This window comes from Lepisma saccharinum, chromosome 10, assembly GCF_977018435.1.
Source record: "Lepisma saccharinum chromosome 10, izLepSacc3.1, whole genome shotgun sequence".
In the NCBI taxonomy this organism is placed as follows: Eukaryota; Metazoa; Arthropoda; class Insecta; order Zygentoma; family Lepismatidae; genus Lepisma; species Lepisma saccharinum.
Window position 1 is genome coordinate 14,583,846 of NC_139238.1, and position 17,507 is coordinate 14,601,352.

The 17,507-nt window shown below is 38.4% G+C and overlaps 1 protein-coding gene across 1 annotated transcript in view; it reads left to right on the forward strand.

Annotated features, from left to right (window-relative positions):
- Window positions 1–2,477: 2,477 nt before the first annotated feature.
- The window catches only part of LOC145994474 (lipase 3-like), a 54,195-nt gene continuing 39,165 nt past the window's right edge, over window positions 2,478–17,507 (forward strand). The window contains exons 1-3 of the mRNA XM_083130609.1: window positions 2,478–2,576; window positions 3,561–3,759; window positions 13,412–13,529. Of these exons, the coding sequence (XP_082986735.1) occupies window positions 2,478–2,576; window positions 3,561–3,759; window positions 13,412–13,529 (416 nt within the window). The remainder of the gene's footprint in view (window positions 2,577–3,560; window positions 3,760–13,411; window positions 13,530–17,507) is intronic.

The following is a 17,507-nucleotide window of genomic DNA, read 5'->3' on the forward strand; positions in this document are numbered from 1 at the left end:
TTAGAATTTATGGTTATTCTTTTCTTTTTTTTTAAAAAAAAAAACAAAGGAAAGGTATTAAGAACATAGAATTCCAAAACATAAACATAAAGCTCTAGACGTCGTTCTGGGGTCATTCCGAATTTCATGGAACGGAACATTTATTAATTCTAATGCAGGGTGCGATGTTTGGAGGGAATGGAAGGGATTCCACCCCGTCTTGAATCATCCCAACCTCTGGTTATGAATAGCACATCAGATGCGCTGAACACGCGTCACCTGACGAAAAGCCGGTTGACAGCAACAAGCTAGTTGGTTGGTAGGCCTTGACTTTCAAAGGACTATTGCGCAACAGAGTTTAGAAATATTGAAATACGAAACATTTAAGTAACATGTCTTTAAGTTTGTTTTTGGTTTTTTACTGAGACAAAGGTTATTAATAAAGTGTTTTGTTTCTCTATGTTTTCTGCACTTCATCGGAATGCACTCTTTCTGTGCATAAAATGGACTTAAAACAAGCTCAACGACGTCAATAACCCGCACAAATGTCCTTCAATCAGATCGTCCGACAAACATCTTCGAGTGATGGCAACAAAAGCATGTATATAAACTATGCTATAACTACAACCACAAACTTCCCGATATTAAATATACTAACAATAACAACCTTGAGTAGACAAACAAACTTCATGTCAGTTGATGTTCAAGCCAAGCACAGATCTAACTGCCACAGATTTCAAGGTAAGATTACTTTTCTGACAAGATACCCAGAATATTGATGAAATGTTGAAGAAGTTTTCGCTATCTTCAAGTTCTTTTCATTTCTCGGAATATTTACAACTTCAAAGAGAGAAAAGCAGGTAATGTATTTTTGTCTTTTGCTGTTTTATGACGCATGATCTGTAGTAATGTTTCAGTTTTCCATACCAGAGTGGTGTGTGTGACATGAATTATATCTTTTGCATTTCGATATGGGAGTACTGTGTAATACAAGTCTTCACCAGATTCTTATTCGCGATTAAAATTATGTGATATGCCATCTGGTGGGATAGTCCGGAACTGCTCTATTTAGGATACGGTGTTGTGTTGATCTCTCAAAACATGGGAAATGTGTTCGAAAGAGTAACGTCTACTGTTCCGTTTTTTCGCTCCAAAAATTGTTTTGTGGGTCAGGACAAGTGAAAAATTTACATGTGTTTCCACCCCGTCGAATCAACAAAATGAAATTTGTAAATAAATCAGGGAAAACAGAATTGTTTCACAGAAGATTGGCATGGACTGATAACATTGAAATGCAGTAAGGAAATTACGAAGAATGCATGAGTCCGTTCACTTTATTTTCCGAAAGATGATTCAATTACCATGAAAGTTAAGTTTCAAATTGTTCTTTATGAATAAAACATTTCTTTTTTTTTCAAAAACAATGTGTTATCCCGGACCTTTTTCGGTGGTATTATCTTATTATGTATGAAATTTGGAACAGGTGCAAGTCAATTAACTGCGAGGATGAAAATAGTTTGAGAATTAATTAATGTGTGCAATTTAAAGGTAATCAAAAAAAGAAAATCGACATGCTAATGTTGCTGTTTCTTTCAGTAAGTCATTTTTCAGGGAAGATAGCATCGATGAAATTGTGAATTCTACTGTTTTTGTGCTATTATAAAACCAACCTGCTTCTTTGGGGGAAAGAACTGCAACAGTATGTTTAAATTTTTCTCCTTCCCAAGCTTTGCAAATGCAGGTGAATTGCTTTATTTTAATATCATTCCCGAGAGTTCCAGTTACAACATGAGATGCAGATGAAACAGCATAGCGCAAGTGGTTATATATCACTTTCGTCTGCGTTTTAGCGTAATTTTTTGCATATCATAATTAAATGATTCGTTCTCAGCGCAGCTTCACCTTCGTTAAAGTTCCTGGAGTTCACATCGCATTCGTAATATTTAAAAATATCACGTAATTTAAACGTTTCTTCCAACACGTTTCTGACAACACGGAACACGCTGCTATTACTGAATGTAAACAAAAATTTATCCTACATAGAGCGGCCATATTGGAAGCGACACTAGCGCTCAGGTGGTAATTTTAATCACGAATAGGTGCATGGCGAGTTCTGACGAATTGGTTGCACTTTCAAGGTATGCGGAGAAAGTTACAACACACGGAAACTTAATTGAAACGTTTATTTCTGAAGCAACACATTCCGAAAGAAAACCTGTTTAAAACAATATTGTTTTTCTAAGATCTGGAAAAATATATATGCTAATTGAAATCATTTCTGTTCATACTGACGCCTTACTTTGAAACCGTAACTGAAATTTTAGGTTTAAAACCTTTAAAATAATTTTAAACGCGCTGATAAGTTACACGTAAGTTTAAAATTAATTCTATCCTGACAAATTACAGGTCCTATCACACTAAGGCATAAGCTGGTTCTATAAACTGTGACTTTTTTATTTGTTGTTTTATTGCAGGTGATATAAACACCACGACTAGATATGCTGAAGAGTTCATCGGATGCAGTTCTATATGTTGCTCTTTTAGTCCACAATTTCATAGACTTCAGTCAGAGCCAGGGCAATGAAGACTTGCCAACGGTAAAGTCTTCACATTATACAACCTTTAACAAACGTTATCTTCACTTTAGTGTATAAGTCAAAATTATAATTATAATATATTAAGTTACCTTGATAATTACCCTATTTGCCGGCGTATTTTTAGGAAAAAACTATATCACTGAATATTGTAATTAATTTACAGTATTTCAAATGTAAAATAATATGCAGGTCTACTTTCAACAAATAACTTACGTAATCTAACTCGGATAGCATACATTTTAATCTTCTTTGTCGAAACCCTGATATTCATCGCAAGAGCTAAATGAAGTCGCTTGAAACCTCTTCTAAATCAGAATCCGAGTCCTCATACAACAAATTGTCCTCTGTACCATCCAGTGCATTACTAATGCCACACTTCTTAAATGATTTAACCACGGTCTTAGCTTTCACAGCATCCCATGAAGCTTTGACCCATGTAGTGGTCGTTCTTCCTGTTTATGATGCATATTTTTAAATGAAAAAGTACGTATTTTACGCCAGAAAATACAGTAATAAGTTTGTATGACCACCACCGGTGTGCGCAGGGGAAAGCTGATGGGGCTACAACTCCTCCAGAAATTTTGAGGAAATTTTTTTTAATGAAAGCAGTATAGAATTCGGAAAAACCAAAGTAGTCAATAAAACTCTCCTAAAATCATTCCCAATTACCATTTTTTTCATTGAATAACTTTTAAAACCAAGACCAAGTGTGTTTCTTTTTAGTTTCCTAAAATAAAAATACTAAATATTTGACGTATTGAATCAAAATGTAACGTTTGACTAGAATTTAAAACCGGAAAAAAACAGAATGTTTTAGTTTTGTTAACCATAAAAATTAGCCTTATCCATTTATTTTTCTCGTTTCTATACTTATTACAATTTTTTTTTAAAACAACACGCATGGAACACGAGGCACCTTGCTACGCCTCTGCTAAACATGAAGAAACAAGCAGGTGATATTAAACACTCTTTTCTCAAATACAGCCTCAATTGATCACGAAAAATGGTTACCCGGTTGAGGTTCATCACGTGACCACAGAAGATGGCTACATCCTTGCGATGCACAGGATTCCATACGGTCGCAAATCAGGTGCAAGGGCGGGAAAACCGGTCGTGTTAATCCAGCACGGGTTACTCTGCAGTTCTGCGGATTGGATTGTTCTTGGACCTACGAATGCATTAGGTAAGTATAGAGTAAATAGCCCCGTGTAGTTCGCTGCACACTTTTTGACACTCGGTGTAGTACAGGTGTATTCCAGTGTCAGGGTGGTGGAAGGAAATGACGTTAAACCAAGTAGACGGAAAGAGGTGTTCAAGTTCAGAGGATTCAACAAATGCCTGTCTGCTGCTTTAAACGGTCATGTGATTAGTTAGTACTCACCACGTGATCATACATCACACATACACCCGCCCAGAATGTAGTGCAAACGGTGCAGACACCAAATACACTACTTACTCCAAATCAACGAACTAGACAACTCTGTGTTGCACCGTGTAACCCAAGGTCCGTGAAGACTTTCCCCTACCCCGCCAGGCCCGTAGCTAGAGGGGGGGGGGCAACTGCCCCCTGAGTGACCGCTTTGCCCCCCCCCCTGTGAAAAATACAGAACACATTCCTACCTGGAATTCTCACTAATCTTTACAATTATATCATGTGTTACTCTAGCAACATAACAAAGACACATTGATTTTGTGATTTATTAGGGTGTATGGGATTCCGTATAATGTCGTATCAGGATTGGGAGGAAAAATTCCCTTCCAAATTCAGACTTCGGGAAATGATTTTGCATTTTTCAGTATCTAGAACAGTTGTGACATTTTGAGTAGTCTTATATTAAAAGGTGCCTAATGTGTTTGGATGTTTTTCTTGGATGTGTTGGTATGAAGTTTGAACTGCTTAAATTTTTGTTTCCGCAGTCTACCTTTTGGTAATAGTTATTCATGTGGTAGAGAGAGGGAGTGGATATTTGATTTTTGTTACTTAGTGTTGTTTTTCTGCCACTTCTAGCTATTCGCAACAATGAGTGATGACGTGAAATTGACGAAGAGACACTCATAAACAGTGTCGCAACCACAGGGGGGCAAGGGGCATTGTCCCCCGCCCCCCGACCTTGGACGGAAATCCATTCTAGGGGAAGCAAACATTGAAGTAAAAAAAACAAGACTAGGTAAGAATAGCAGGACAATTGGATACTCATGATGGAATTAGTTTTTACGTGTCCTTGCATTTTTCTTCCAGACGGCCAAGGGCACTTGCAAGGGGCACAGAGGGGCAATTACGCCACCCTCGATTTCAAATTTTATACAAATAAAAATGCATTTCGTAAAATGTTCTTGCTCGCTTCGCTCGCAATCTCTGCTATTTTTATAGTCCAAGTTCAGAGCCATAGCTATGGGGCAGCGGTAGTCGGCCCTGGGAACAAAACGATCTATATGAAGAAAAAAAATGTTACAGAGAATGCCCTGGTGCCCCGTAAAATTATTTGCGCCCTATTAAAACAATTTCTTTCTAAGAAACTTAACATGAAATATTAATGATGACACTGTAATCCAAGAAGTCATTGATCAATCAAGTGATTCCTATTTGTTTGTCAGGTGTCAAAACATGTATTTCAACTATAATATAATACAATTCACACAATATTTTGCAAAATGGTTAACGTAACCAGTAGGCAAATTGTCTGTAGTGATGCAAGAGTCTCCCCTCTGAAGGAAATTGAGTCCGTGGTGGACTAAGGGACCCATGTTTTAATATTTTAGCAAGTACCAAAAAATGTATTACAAATTTTTACACAATTCATCAAAGTGTAGATAATATGTATCCATTATTATTTAATTAATTCGATTTTTCTTGCATAACCCAACACAATGATGTTGTTGGATTCTCGTTAGATTCCTTTGTGCGTAAATATCTTGCATACTGGAAACAGAGGGAATCATTATGAAACGATTTATAAAGGGCTCCCTTAATCAGTTCTGCAGAGAGACCCAAAGCTGTTGGCAGTGCTATTGATGCTGCAGCATTAGGTCCATTCCTGAAATAGGCCCAGATGAAAACAGACGAGAATTTTCCGAAAGCTGAACAGTTTTCTTTTGCTATATTAACCTGAAAATAAATCTTAGAATGAAATTTGGAGCCCCAATTTCGGACGCCTAGACTCAGTATTACTTATTATACAGTTACTATTATCCTTTGCGCATCAGGCCCAATTTCGTCTTAATCCGACCCTGGCTGTTGGTACATATTAACCGTCTATTAACATTATCGACCTGTAAATAACAAGTAGATACAGTCCCTATTAGTCTATTTATGTTAAACTTTATATTATTTGCCAATCTGGAAAGGTCATTATCGAAATATTGCTATTTGATGTTGCTCGAAGTTGTTTTTGTTCGTTGCAGTTTCAATATATCAACCCTTTTCTGTTACTTTCCTCTTTTGGAGAAGGGGCAAGTGCCTCTGTATACCCTGCTATATCTGCCAATGCGACACAACATATTAAAAATTTGCCCCCTCTAGGATTGACTTGACAAAGAATTCCTGGCTACGGGCCTGTACCCCGCTTCAAGAGGTCTGACCATAACAGCCCCTTTTCCGCGGGGGCGGGGTCGTAAACTTGTGACGTCACCGCGGAAGCAAGCTTTCCCCCAGCCTTGACAAAGTCATTTGAAAACAACAACGTCGTGTCAATATTTATCAATAGTTACAACGAAATATTCGATTCATTACGTCGTTCGCTTCATTTCTGGGGCATGGCATGGACGTAGGCACTTATCTAGATATATATTCGGGAAGGGTTCTCGGACGCTAGTCAACTGTATCACATGCAATAAGAATAGCAAAATTGTCTTGATATTACAATATCTGCTAATAATACTATATTATAAGACAAAGAGTGCATAAAGTGGTCGACTTTCGATATCGCCACCAAAGTTCCCGGGTCAGAATCGCAGCCTGGGGTTGCGTGTTCTTTAATTTCATTCAAGGGCCTCCCCGATGGCGCAGTGGTAGCGGCGTCGCCTTGTAATCAAGGGGTCCCGGGTGGAGGCGCAAGTTGTTCGGATCCCACTTTAAACTGTAGGTCCAGTCCCGATTAGCCTTACTGTGCATAAAGTGGACTTCAACACCAACTCAACTCTTTAGTTTCATCCAATTATCACCCATCGTCGCGATTAGCCAAAAGTAGCAGAAAAGCAATAAAATAACTAAGTAGAAAGAAATAGATACAGAATAGGTAATACTTGTAATAATTATTGATTATTATGTGAATAGAGGCAGGGAGCCGCGGTGATTTAGTCGATAGGGCGTCTGACTGCTACGAGACTCGAGTTCGATTCCCGATGTGGATGATCTAAGGTCGGAATTTTTCCGGCCTTGTCCCTGCATGAAGCGACTCTGGGGTTCACCCAGCCTCAAATAAATGGGTTCTTGGGGACAACCCTTGGGGTGGGCTAAGTCGGGTGGAGCGTGATGCTGATCACACATCTAAAATGACGAGATCGAAGATGTGTGGTTAATAGCACGGTGAAATGTGCAATGGGAACTTTACCTTACCTATATGAACTTAAGACCACTATTTTTTTTATCAGAGAGAGGTGCTACCAAGAAAATTAATGTCAAAATAAATAAATAATAAAATGAAAAATTTATGGATTAAAGAAAAGATCGATTGATTGATTTGTTGTTTTAAGTCTACTTTATGCACAGATAGGCTAATCCGGACCACTATGTGCATCCACTGGGTATCAAACACGAGACCCCTTGATTACAAGGCGACGACGAGATTAACGAAAATGTTGATAGTTCCAGATGATGAAAATGTAACGTATTATTATCATCAACATGTACTAATTTCCGCATTTCCGCAGACACTGCCAATACAAAACTAATTCATTCAATAGCCGAAACGCCAATCACAAATGAATAGACATGGGAACTACGTAGCTTGATTTTATTTAGTTTATTTTACTTTGCTTTTCTGCCACTTTTGGCTAATTGCGAAGATGGGCACGAGTGATGATATGATGAAATTGATGAATCGACTCTTACAGTCACCCACGCACGGATTCGAACCCGTGACCCTTGGCGTCGTGGCGCGATGTGCCAACCACTCCGCCACGGGGTCGGCTCATGGGAACTACTACTTCTTCTACTACTACTACTACTACTACTAATAATAATAATAATAATAATAATAATTAAAAACATATTAAAACAATGGCATTTTATTTATTAAATTATCAGTGATTTTTTTCTGGGAAGAAAGGTTTCGGTACTCTTTAGGTTATTTGTGTTTATTATTATTTGTTATGTTCATCATAAAAAGTACTATAAATATTGTGGTATGTTCATAAATGATCGTGCGGGGTGTAAGGAGTGACACCTTCTCAAGACACCCAAATTTCAACCTTACTGGACTCCATTATTCTGGGACTTCTGACTCCATGGCCAATATAATCCTCATTGGGAGCTGTGTTGTGTGCTGTCAATATGTATTTGTGATTGTCCCTCATCTATATACTCGTATATATCATACCACCATTTTTCCTCTTCACAATTAGCCAAAAGTGGCAAAAAGCGCCAAGTAAAAAAAAAACAATTCGTCATTCCTACAAACACAAGATCTATCGCGTCTGTCACTCAGGAAATTAGGTTCTCAATTAAAACTTAAATGAATTGCACTGACTGAAATGTATTTTTTTTTCTAAATTTCGGACCACACACCGACAAGAGACAAATTTAGCTAGCTTTCCTCTTTACAAGATGTAACAAAGGGTGGACTTTCATGTATTATGTCGCAGCAGGAACTGAGTTCCCCCAACAAACGGAGTTCCGGAGATTTCCGGCTCACTTTAAACCCTGCATACTGCAATCAAGTAATTTTGGTTATTTAATTTTAGTACTTGGCAACTTTTTCCTGGGGAGCTTGATCCCCCCCGGACCCTCCCTCTAAATACGACGTTGCATACAAAAACTCCAACAACAATATTGCATACACATATGTCTGTATACTAATTGAAAACATTCGTGCCTCCAATGCGCTTCCATGTAAAATGACTGGCGAAGGAAGGCAAGTGCTTCCGCTATGACGTCACAGAATTCTCGACTGCTGGGGTAGTTGGAAAGCCCAGTTATGGCGGGACCTTCTCAGGCAGGGAGGAAGACTGATTCCGCGGAACCTTGCGTGTAACCAACTAGACGCTACGGTGCAAAGAGAGTCAAAAAGTGCTGCGAACTAGACGGGGCTAATGTGAGACCGACCTTGCATCATTCTGACCAGATTCAGTGTACTTCCGTAGAAATGTAAACAAAACAAAACAAAATGGTGGTAGTCCTAGTTTTTGACATTATGGTTTGGTCTAGATGTAAATGAACAAACTCTCATAATTTAACTCTTTTCTTGTTCCTGTAAGGTCTGTGAGGTAAAAATGTGAAGTGCAGCACAGACTGAACTTAACCAAGAAAACAGAATTTCAAATACTAAGGCCGTGTCCGAAAGGTGCAAGACAGTACTTAAAGACAACATCCTCTCAGAATGGTCTCGCAGATCAGCCTTGAAGTCGTGGACTGGAAGTAAAATTCTTTCGAATTGCACTTCGACTACAGCGCCAACTTCGATCTGTAGATAAAACTGAGGACACGTTGTTTTCCCGCATTTTAAACACTTGTTGGTCACCATAGAAATCACATAGCGTTTTAAAAATGTTCTTATCTACTTACATTTCCACACATTAAACCCCTATCACACGGAACTGGATTTCTAGTAGGAATGCCCTAGTTGGCGCTGAACTAACTTTCTAGGTAGCAATCATGGCCGCCTGGCTGACTGCTTGACTGGTTTGGAGGAATAGGACATGTTCTAATTGCTACTTGCTTTCCTCGACTGGATTCTATGGAACAGCCAATCAGAGCAAAGCTTCGCAATGTGAAGATAATCTGTGAGTGTGCAAAGGAACGCTTTTGTCTGTGGTTTCCGAGTGTTACTCCAGCAATGTATAACGTATACAGCATGAAAGCCGCGATGAGTTACAACATCTATGCTGAGTGCACGGTGTTTACATTTGAAACAACTAAAATATTCTTCCATACGTGTACAGTAAACGTTGTAACGTATGTATTTAAGCAGCGCCATTGTTTTGTACCTAATAACGTTTTATACGAAACGTTATTCCTCTCGGTTGAATAGTTATCGGCTTTTAAAAATGTGAAGTGATACATTGTTTACATCTCACGCGGCCGCCATTACAACTTCCCTCGTATGGGAACAAAAGTATATCGACAAGTAAGCTGATAAGTATCGTGTGAGGCGAAAACTAGCAAATTGGTAGCCAGTCCAGCGCCAACTAGGGCATACCTACTGGAAATGCAGTTCCTTGTGATGCGGGCTTTAGAAGAACTTCAAACAACAAGTTGCTGGCTTTCTACCTCGGTGATTTCGAACAAATGAACAACGAGTGCAGGAGTCAAGTACTCAAGCCTGCACGTTCTCCGCGCTGTGGTCTCGATTGCTCGTTTAAATAGCGCTTTCGAACTGCACTCGCTTACGTCACTTCCGACAATACTATACTTCAAGTCTGTTCTTTGTATCTTTCGGACAGCCAAAATCTAATTTTAATCTTACTTATAGTCAGCATTCAAATTTAAGAACAATTCGGCGCGAGGGAAAGTTTAAAACACCTCTTTTAACTGAAAGTAACTTTACTTGCGTAGAAATGGAGGATGAACAGAACAAAAGTTCTGACATAATATTGCTTTTTGGAATTCTTAAAATGGTTTGGCCACATGCAAGTGAACGCACGTACTACTTCAACGTATTCCGAGATATATTCGGGATGCTTTGCCCGTCTAACCTACTTCTGACCTTACCATCATAATTCACTTGATTCATATTTTCGTTACTTAAAATGCTCTTACAAAATAACACCATTAAGCCTTGTTTCCATGATTATGAAAAACTAAATATGCTGACCAAGGCAGTAATTTATTTTATTAAAAACATAAACTAAACGTAACGTTTCAACCTTCTAGCAAGGTCTTCATCAGACTCTGTATCAAGTACAAAAGTAACAACATACACAAAAAGGGCATTATATATACACAAACATTACTCCCTCCAGACTATTAGAAAGATGTTAGTAACTTTCTAGCAGGAGGGGAGGGAGAAGCATCTTAGGAATAGCGAAGAATGCAAGCAAGAAAAAAAGGAGAACAGAGAAGAGGAAGAGGAAGGGATTATCTACGAAGTGAAATGTAAAGAATGTCAGAGTGTGTACATAGAAAAACGAAAAAAAGGCTGAAAGACAGGTTGAAACAACATGGGGATGATGTACGACTTAAAAGAGAGAGAAATGTAATATTTAAACACAAGAGAGAAACAGGACATGACATAGAGTGGGATGAGGCTAAGCAGATAGGAAGGGAGAAGAGAATGCTAGTGAGAAAATGGAAGGAAGCCAAGGAAATAGAGAAGAAAGGTGAAGAAGACATAATGAACTGGAATGGGGGACTGAAGTTAAACAAAGAATGGAAGAAGGTGTTATAAAGAGTGGAAAGGACAAGAGAGAAAGAGGAGAGGAGAAGGGAGAAAAATGAAGGAAAAAGAGCGTGAGATAAAAAAGTCCAACCACATTCTATATGAAAGTAATTATGTTTAGCCTTTTAGGTGAAAGTACAGTTGGCAAGTGAAAGCCACCTGCTAGAAAGTTCCTAACAACTTTCTAATAGTCTGGAGGGAATAATGCCCTTTTTGTGTATCTTGTTACTTTTGTACTTGACACAGAGTCTGATGAAGACCTTGCTAGAAGGTTGAAACGTTACGTTTAGTTTATGTTTTTAATAAAATAAATTACTACCTTGGTCAGCATATTTAGTTTTTCTCTTACAAAATAAGTGCATGGACAGGTTAATGAATGGTTTAGCTGTTGTGTGTTGCCTTCGAAGTTTATTCAGATATTTTTTCAAATGGTCAGGGTGCATGAACTGTTAGTATGAACGTTTGTATACATTGCACAGAAAAGAATGCAATGTCATACATCACAACTGTTTGTTCAACAGCTTTTTCTGCCTCGGATTTTGTTTTAATAACATGGGCTTCACAGTAAAACTGAATGATTTGCACAAACTTTTTTCATGTTCTTAGTTATTTTCGGACTTCCCAAGAAGCAAGCGGGCCTTATTTTATTTTTTCTCGCATATATTGACAGAAATACACAAACATTGTGTCATGTTAAGACGCATATAAGAGCGGATTAGAAGGACCAGAAGAAGCGATCGCTCCCGCACCCGCCTGAGGACACTGAAGGGGAGCTGGTGGGCAACAGCCTCACAATGGCCTTATTTTTTTCTTCAGATATTGATAAATAATGGGTCCGGCTCCGACATCAGGCAAATATTTGTGGCAGTTCAGAGGGCCTTGGGAGGGGTGCGACTGCCCAGGTATTTTTTTTATTTTTTCAGATATTGGTAAATATATTACACAGTTTAAATAAAATAAAGCAAATATTGAGGCATTTTATCACACAAATGGCTAAACAGTGACAGGATCAGAGGGGTAGAAGGAACGAACACCCTCCGGTTAGCTAGTATCCCCTTACCTCCCCCAGAGACTATTCCCGCCACTTCTACCTTCCAACTCATTCTTCCCTTGCACCGTCAGTGTGGAAGCACTAGGAGGAAGCAGGGGCATGTACCTAGGGCGCCGAAAGGTTAGGGAATAATCAAGAACTTTAGGCGAAGGATCAATCTTGCTTGAGGCAAGGGTAGGTTAAAAGGGTGGTTTAAGGTACTGTGATATTTGAAAACTTCCAGTGTGGTAGGGAATTACAATAACTTCTCTCGAAGCATTAGGGTATAATATATAAAACACGTCAGCAGAGGGAGGTTCAGAGGAGCTAATTTCCCCCTCATTTCCCTATACAAATTACCACCTTATTTAATTTTGGAGCAAACTTTAGTTCAGAAGAATTCTTTTTCAACATGGTTTGAGATTTGACTTTTCTGCATCGAAGTTTTATTCTGTTGGATTTTTTGTGCATGTGGTATTTGTGCAATGTCGGCGCCAGGATTAATCATCTAGGGGTGCTGAGGGGGTGTGGGGTGAAATTTAGGGGATGCGATGTTGAAAATAAAGAAAAAAGAAACATGCACTTGTTTTACCCACTAAATCAAATACTCAGTAGCGGCAACTGGGTGCGAAAGCTTGGGGTCAAGGACAGTTGGGTCAAGGACAGTTTACTTTTCTGGGTAGAAAATGGTAGACAAGGCTTAGCAAAGATTGGCAGAAAGTGGGGGAGGGGGGGGCAACAGTCTCCTCCAAACCCTCCTAATCGCCGCCACTGCAAATACTAATAAACTTTTAGATAATATGCCAATGAAACTGAAAAACACTAGCAACTTGCTTCATTTTCGATTGATTTTAGAACAACGACATGTACAGGAATTTTGAAGGAACAGCTTGTTCAAGTGAGGCCAATGACATACATGGACAACCAGAGAATGTTTTGTAGGGAGAGGCAAAAACAGCTGTCTCACTTCAGTACCTAACATTAGGTGTTCAATGTGACGCCATGGCATAATATAAAACTGTAATAGTAACTGTTTTAGGTTGAACATAGGTTTTGAAAAAGTAGTGCTGACAGGGGTGCGGAAGAAAATTAAAGGGTGCGCATGCACCCCTTCGCACCCTCCTTGCGCCGCCCCTGTATTTGCGAGGTAGTGTTTCGAATCTGCTCATAAGCAATCAAACATGTATCCGTATCGCAGCCACATTTTTACGTATAATGTTGTTGTTTTTTTATTGTTGAAGAAACTCGTAAACATATTCTCAATTCTCCAGGGTATGTCATGGCTGATCTTGGTTTTGACGTTTGGATAGGAAACACAAGAGGAAACACGTATTCCAGAAATCACACCACGATGGACCCAGACACGAATGAGGATTTTTGGAAGTTCAGGTTAGTTCATGATTTTTAATTGCGAAAATAAAGAAAGCTGCCGATACAATAGAAGGGATTAAAAAAATGTCCATTAGATTTTAAAACTTGCTCTCTGTCAGACCCGTAGCTACAACTGATCTCAAGGGTGGGGTGCTCACGGATTATTAGGGGGGCTTTGTAAACCAAGCGTATTATCAAAAAATTTACAGTATTAAATGAAGATAAATTATGTGCGTGGGGGTGAGGTTCATTAAGTTATATAAAATTTAGAAATATCATACAAATACTACATTTTTCTATATCTTTAAAAACATCGCTTGAAGTGTTAATTGACTGCTGCTGAAATCATTCCTTACTACTAGACCTCGGATTTTAAGTTTTTAACCTATTTTTTTCCTTTGCAGATATGTAAAAAATAATAAGTTATATCAGCGTTTTGTTAAAAATAATCGCAAGAACGGTTGAAGTTTAATACTTTTTTTTTAAAAAAAAAAAACTATTTTGCTTGTGATTTTAGGTTTATGCGCCTAAATCAAGCCTTTTTAAAGTTCTTTTTATATATCTTTAAAGATTTTATTTTACAGGATTTTTGTGTCACACAGAGGCATTTGCTTTGTTTGGTCATGAAAAAATTCAATGACGAACGTGTTTCAAACGTACTCTGTCCATTTCCTTTCCTCCAAGTCCATGGTGATTTTTCAGAGCTCTAAACAAAGCGAAATGTCTGGTGCCACTGTTACCTGTACAATCCAAAGTGGTCTGATCTGTGTTGTCTTGCTCACTTTCGCGTAACTTCGGTGCTTTGTGGCATAAATACCTTGCAAACTTACATTTCAGCATTGAAGTTTGCACCACTGACTATGTTTTTGTTGAAAGATTATTTTCAGCACACAACATGATCCTCGCAGACAAAATTGCGGACTTCGACTGTGCATAACATGAAAAAAGATTGTTGCCTAACTGTACGGCGAAGAGTGGATTTTAATAACAAATTTCCAATGGTAAGTTCTGCCATCGCCGTAGGGTTAGGCAACACACATAACGTTATGCAAAATAGTGCGTATTTCAGGATATGTATCCCATTTTCATTGCCTGTGAGTATACCTAATCAGCATTTTTCAGGAATTTTAAACTATTTTAAGTTTTTGTGAACCTACTTCAGGATTTTTCGAGCCTAACTTAAGCTTTTTAGGACCTAATTTAGGATTTTTAGAACCTGTTTTAGGGGTTTTCGAACCTATTTTTAGGATTTTAAGAGCATATTTAGGAACCTAAAAGCACACTTTTAGAACCTAAAAATCCGAGGTCTACTTCCTACACACTCCATACTACTTCTGATGATACAGATATTTATATCACACAAGAAAAAATGCACAATATTCAATCATAGTGCCTACATACTTCTACCCCAGGCCGAAGCAATGAAACTCTCCTTCGATCCCAAAACTACAGATGCAGAGGGAATTTGCATGATAACGTCAAAGTCAGACATTTCTGTCAGCGAAGGTGCAGATAAAGAAGCTCCCCATTGGAAGAACTTTCTAAAGTCTAGAGCAGAGAATCTTCCGAATTTCCGCTACTTACTCTTATTCTCCCTCATCAATAAGATGAACGAATAATAGTTGTTGTTCATGTTCTGTGAATTTATCCTTCAGAAAGTTGTCAGTAAATAATAATATCTGCTGTCTACAGTCTCACTCTTCACTTTAAACAAATTATACAAAAAGTTTTCCCTAATGTCAAAGGGGCTGATGGCAGTGCCAGGGGGGCTGATGGCAGTTCCAGGGGGGCGGGGCTGAGCCACCCTTGCCCCTGCCTGGCTACGGGCCTGCTCTCTCTCAGCTGTCTCTGACATGAGCGTTCTTGTCACTTGTCCACAAACCATTCATGTACGAAAACAATCTTTCGGCGGGGGTATTGGTTCCAGGTAAACAGAGAGGAAACTTCAATATTTTAAGAAAATGGCACGACATTGAAATGTGATATATTTCTACCCAAAGCCATAAAAAAAAAGTAAAGTGCTCCCCTATGCTTAGCCATAGTTCAAAGTAATAGTCGAGAAGGTGTATTGTTGGAGTAATTCTATGCTGATAAGTCATTGTCACTAAAAGGACATTTTGACGTCCCATTTTACTTCAAAATAAATTGGGACATAGTCTTAAAAATAAGGGACTGTCTCGACTAATATGGGAGGAACGTCTGATCACCTTAGCATGCACAGACCCACACTAAAGAAAAAGTATAACTCTAATGAAGTCCAATGTAGAATCAATGTTAATAATAAATAAATAGTAACAAATTACAACTATTAAAACTATACCATTCTTGGGCTGCAGTAAATTGAACCCCACTGATAGTTTCTGTAATCTCGGCCATGCTCTCAATTTTCTGTGCCACTGACCTGGAGGAAACCCTGTGGAGGTAAAGGCGTCCGGAGAATGATACTGATCACTTCACCATTGCTCCAAATGCGATTGAAGTCGATTGATTTTGGGCTAAAATAATTTAACAACCCCTCTTGAATTTTACGTTAATCTACTACAATGTATATTCTGTGGTAATTTTAATGTGGTTTATATTTCTCAATGTAATTGATAAGTTACGAAAATGTCCATAAATTAAATTCAGTGTTTCTGATTCGATTAAATAACCTTCACTATGCCCAAGGTTTTGACCCCCCTCCTACCCAACCCACCAATCTGCCTTCATGGTACGGTGTAATGCACACGAGATACCTTTACACCTTATGTATGAACTTTAGACTTTATACATATCCCTTTACGAGAACGTGAAAGCTCATGAATTTTGCTCCAGACTTGCTAGAAATGTTTGTGTGCAGTATTCACTTTTATGCCCAGTTTAGTGAAACTAAAGGATGTTGGATTCAGCATTTCTGACGGTAGACAACAATTCTTGCGTTGAACTTCTCGTTTACGAGGAATGGAGAACAATGAGAGATGGACTGCTTGGTTTGCTGGGTCGGCTTAATTGGACAATGCCTGGCTACATTTCCACGAATTAACCTCAAGAACAATTGCCTACGTTTCTTCCGGAGTCACGTGGGCCAACCTTGAACTTTATTCACTGCAAAATAACTTGTATAGAATTGCATGAAAAAATATTCCTGTAACTGGAAAGAGGATTTTATACAGACATACGTAGGTTATTATAATTTTATAAGGTTTAGTCGTGTTTGTGTTTACTGAAAATGCGTACGATCTGATGACGTAAAGCGGTATGCTGTGAAGCTAGCTCCCGAAATTCAAATGGAAGTGTTGCGTTATCCGCGTATCATATAGAGCACAAGGTGAAAATCTTGAAATGAAGCACAGAAATGATTACATTTTGATATGTCAATTTATTTATGGTGTCGCCAGGGGCACCGGGTTCGAATCCCGGCCTGGGCATGTTGTTCTTTGAGAATGTCCTCACTCATCCTCATCGGCGCGATTAGCCAAAAGTGGCAGAAAAGCGACGCAAAAAACAAAAATCAAATCAAATTATTTATGGTATTGTCGTTGTATATTCATTATATGTACATTCCAAACATTTCCGGTATTTTAAAAAAAATATTTTAGTTAAATTCTCTCCAAAAAAAAAACCCTGTTAAAAACCCTTGTAAAATTGCAAGGTGATGTTCACCCCCTACATACGCCTTTGTACGTACTTGTTCTTTTTTTTTTGCTTTCAAGTTTCAACAGTGATGAATAAAAATCATGATCTGGTAAACAATCTACATACAGTTTTAAACTTCATATTTGTTACGAGCAAATGTTCTGAGTCGTGTATTTCGTTTTCCCAAACACAAGTTTTACCATGGACTGTCTTCTGTATTTGATCTCTCTATTTGTTCACATTTGAACACATGGAATTATTTATAAATTAATGTAGATTTGTGCCAATTTTATATCGTTATCAGTGAAAACAAAACCAGCCTTGTTTGAACTTCATTCATGAAACATGTTATACGAGTTATATATTTTCTGGAATAAAGTA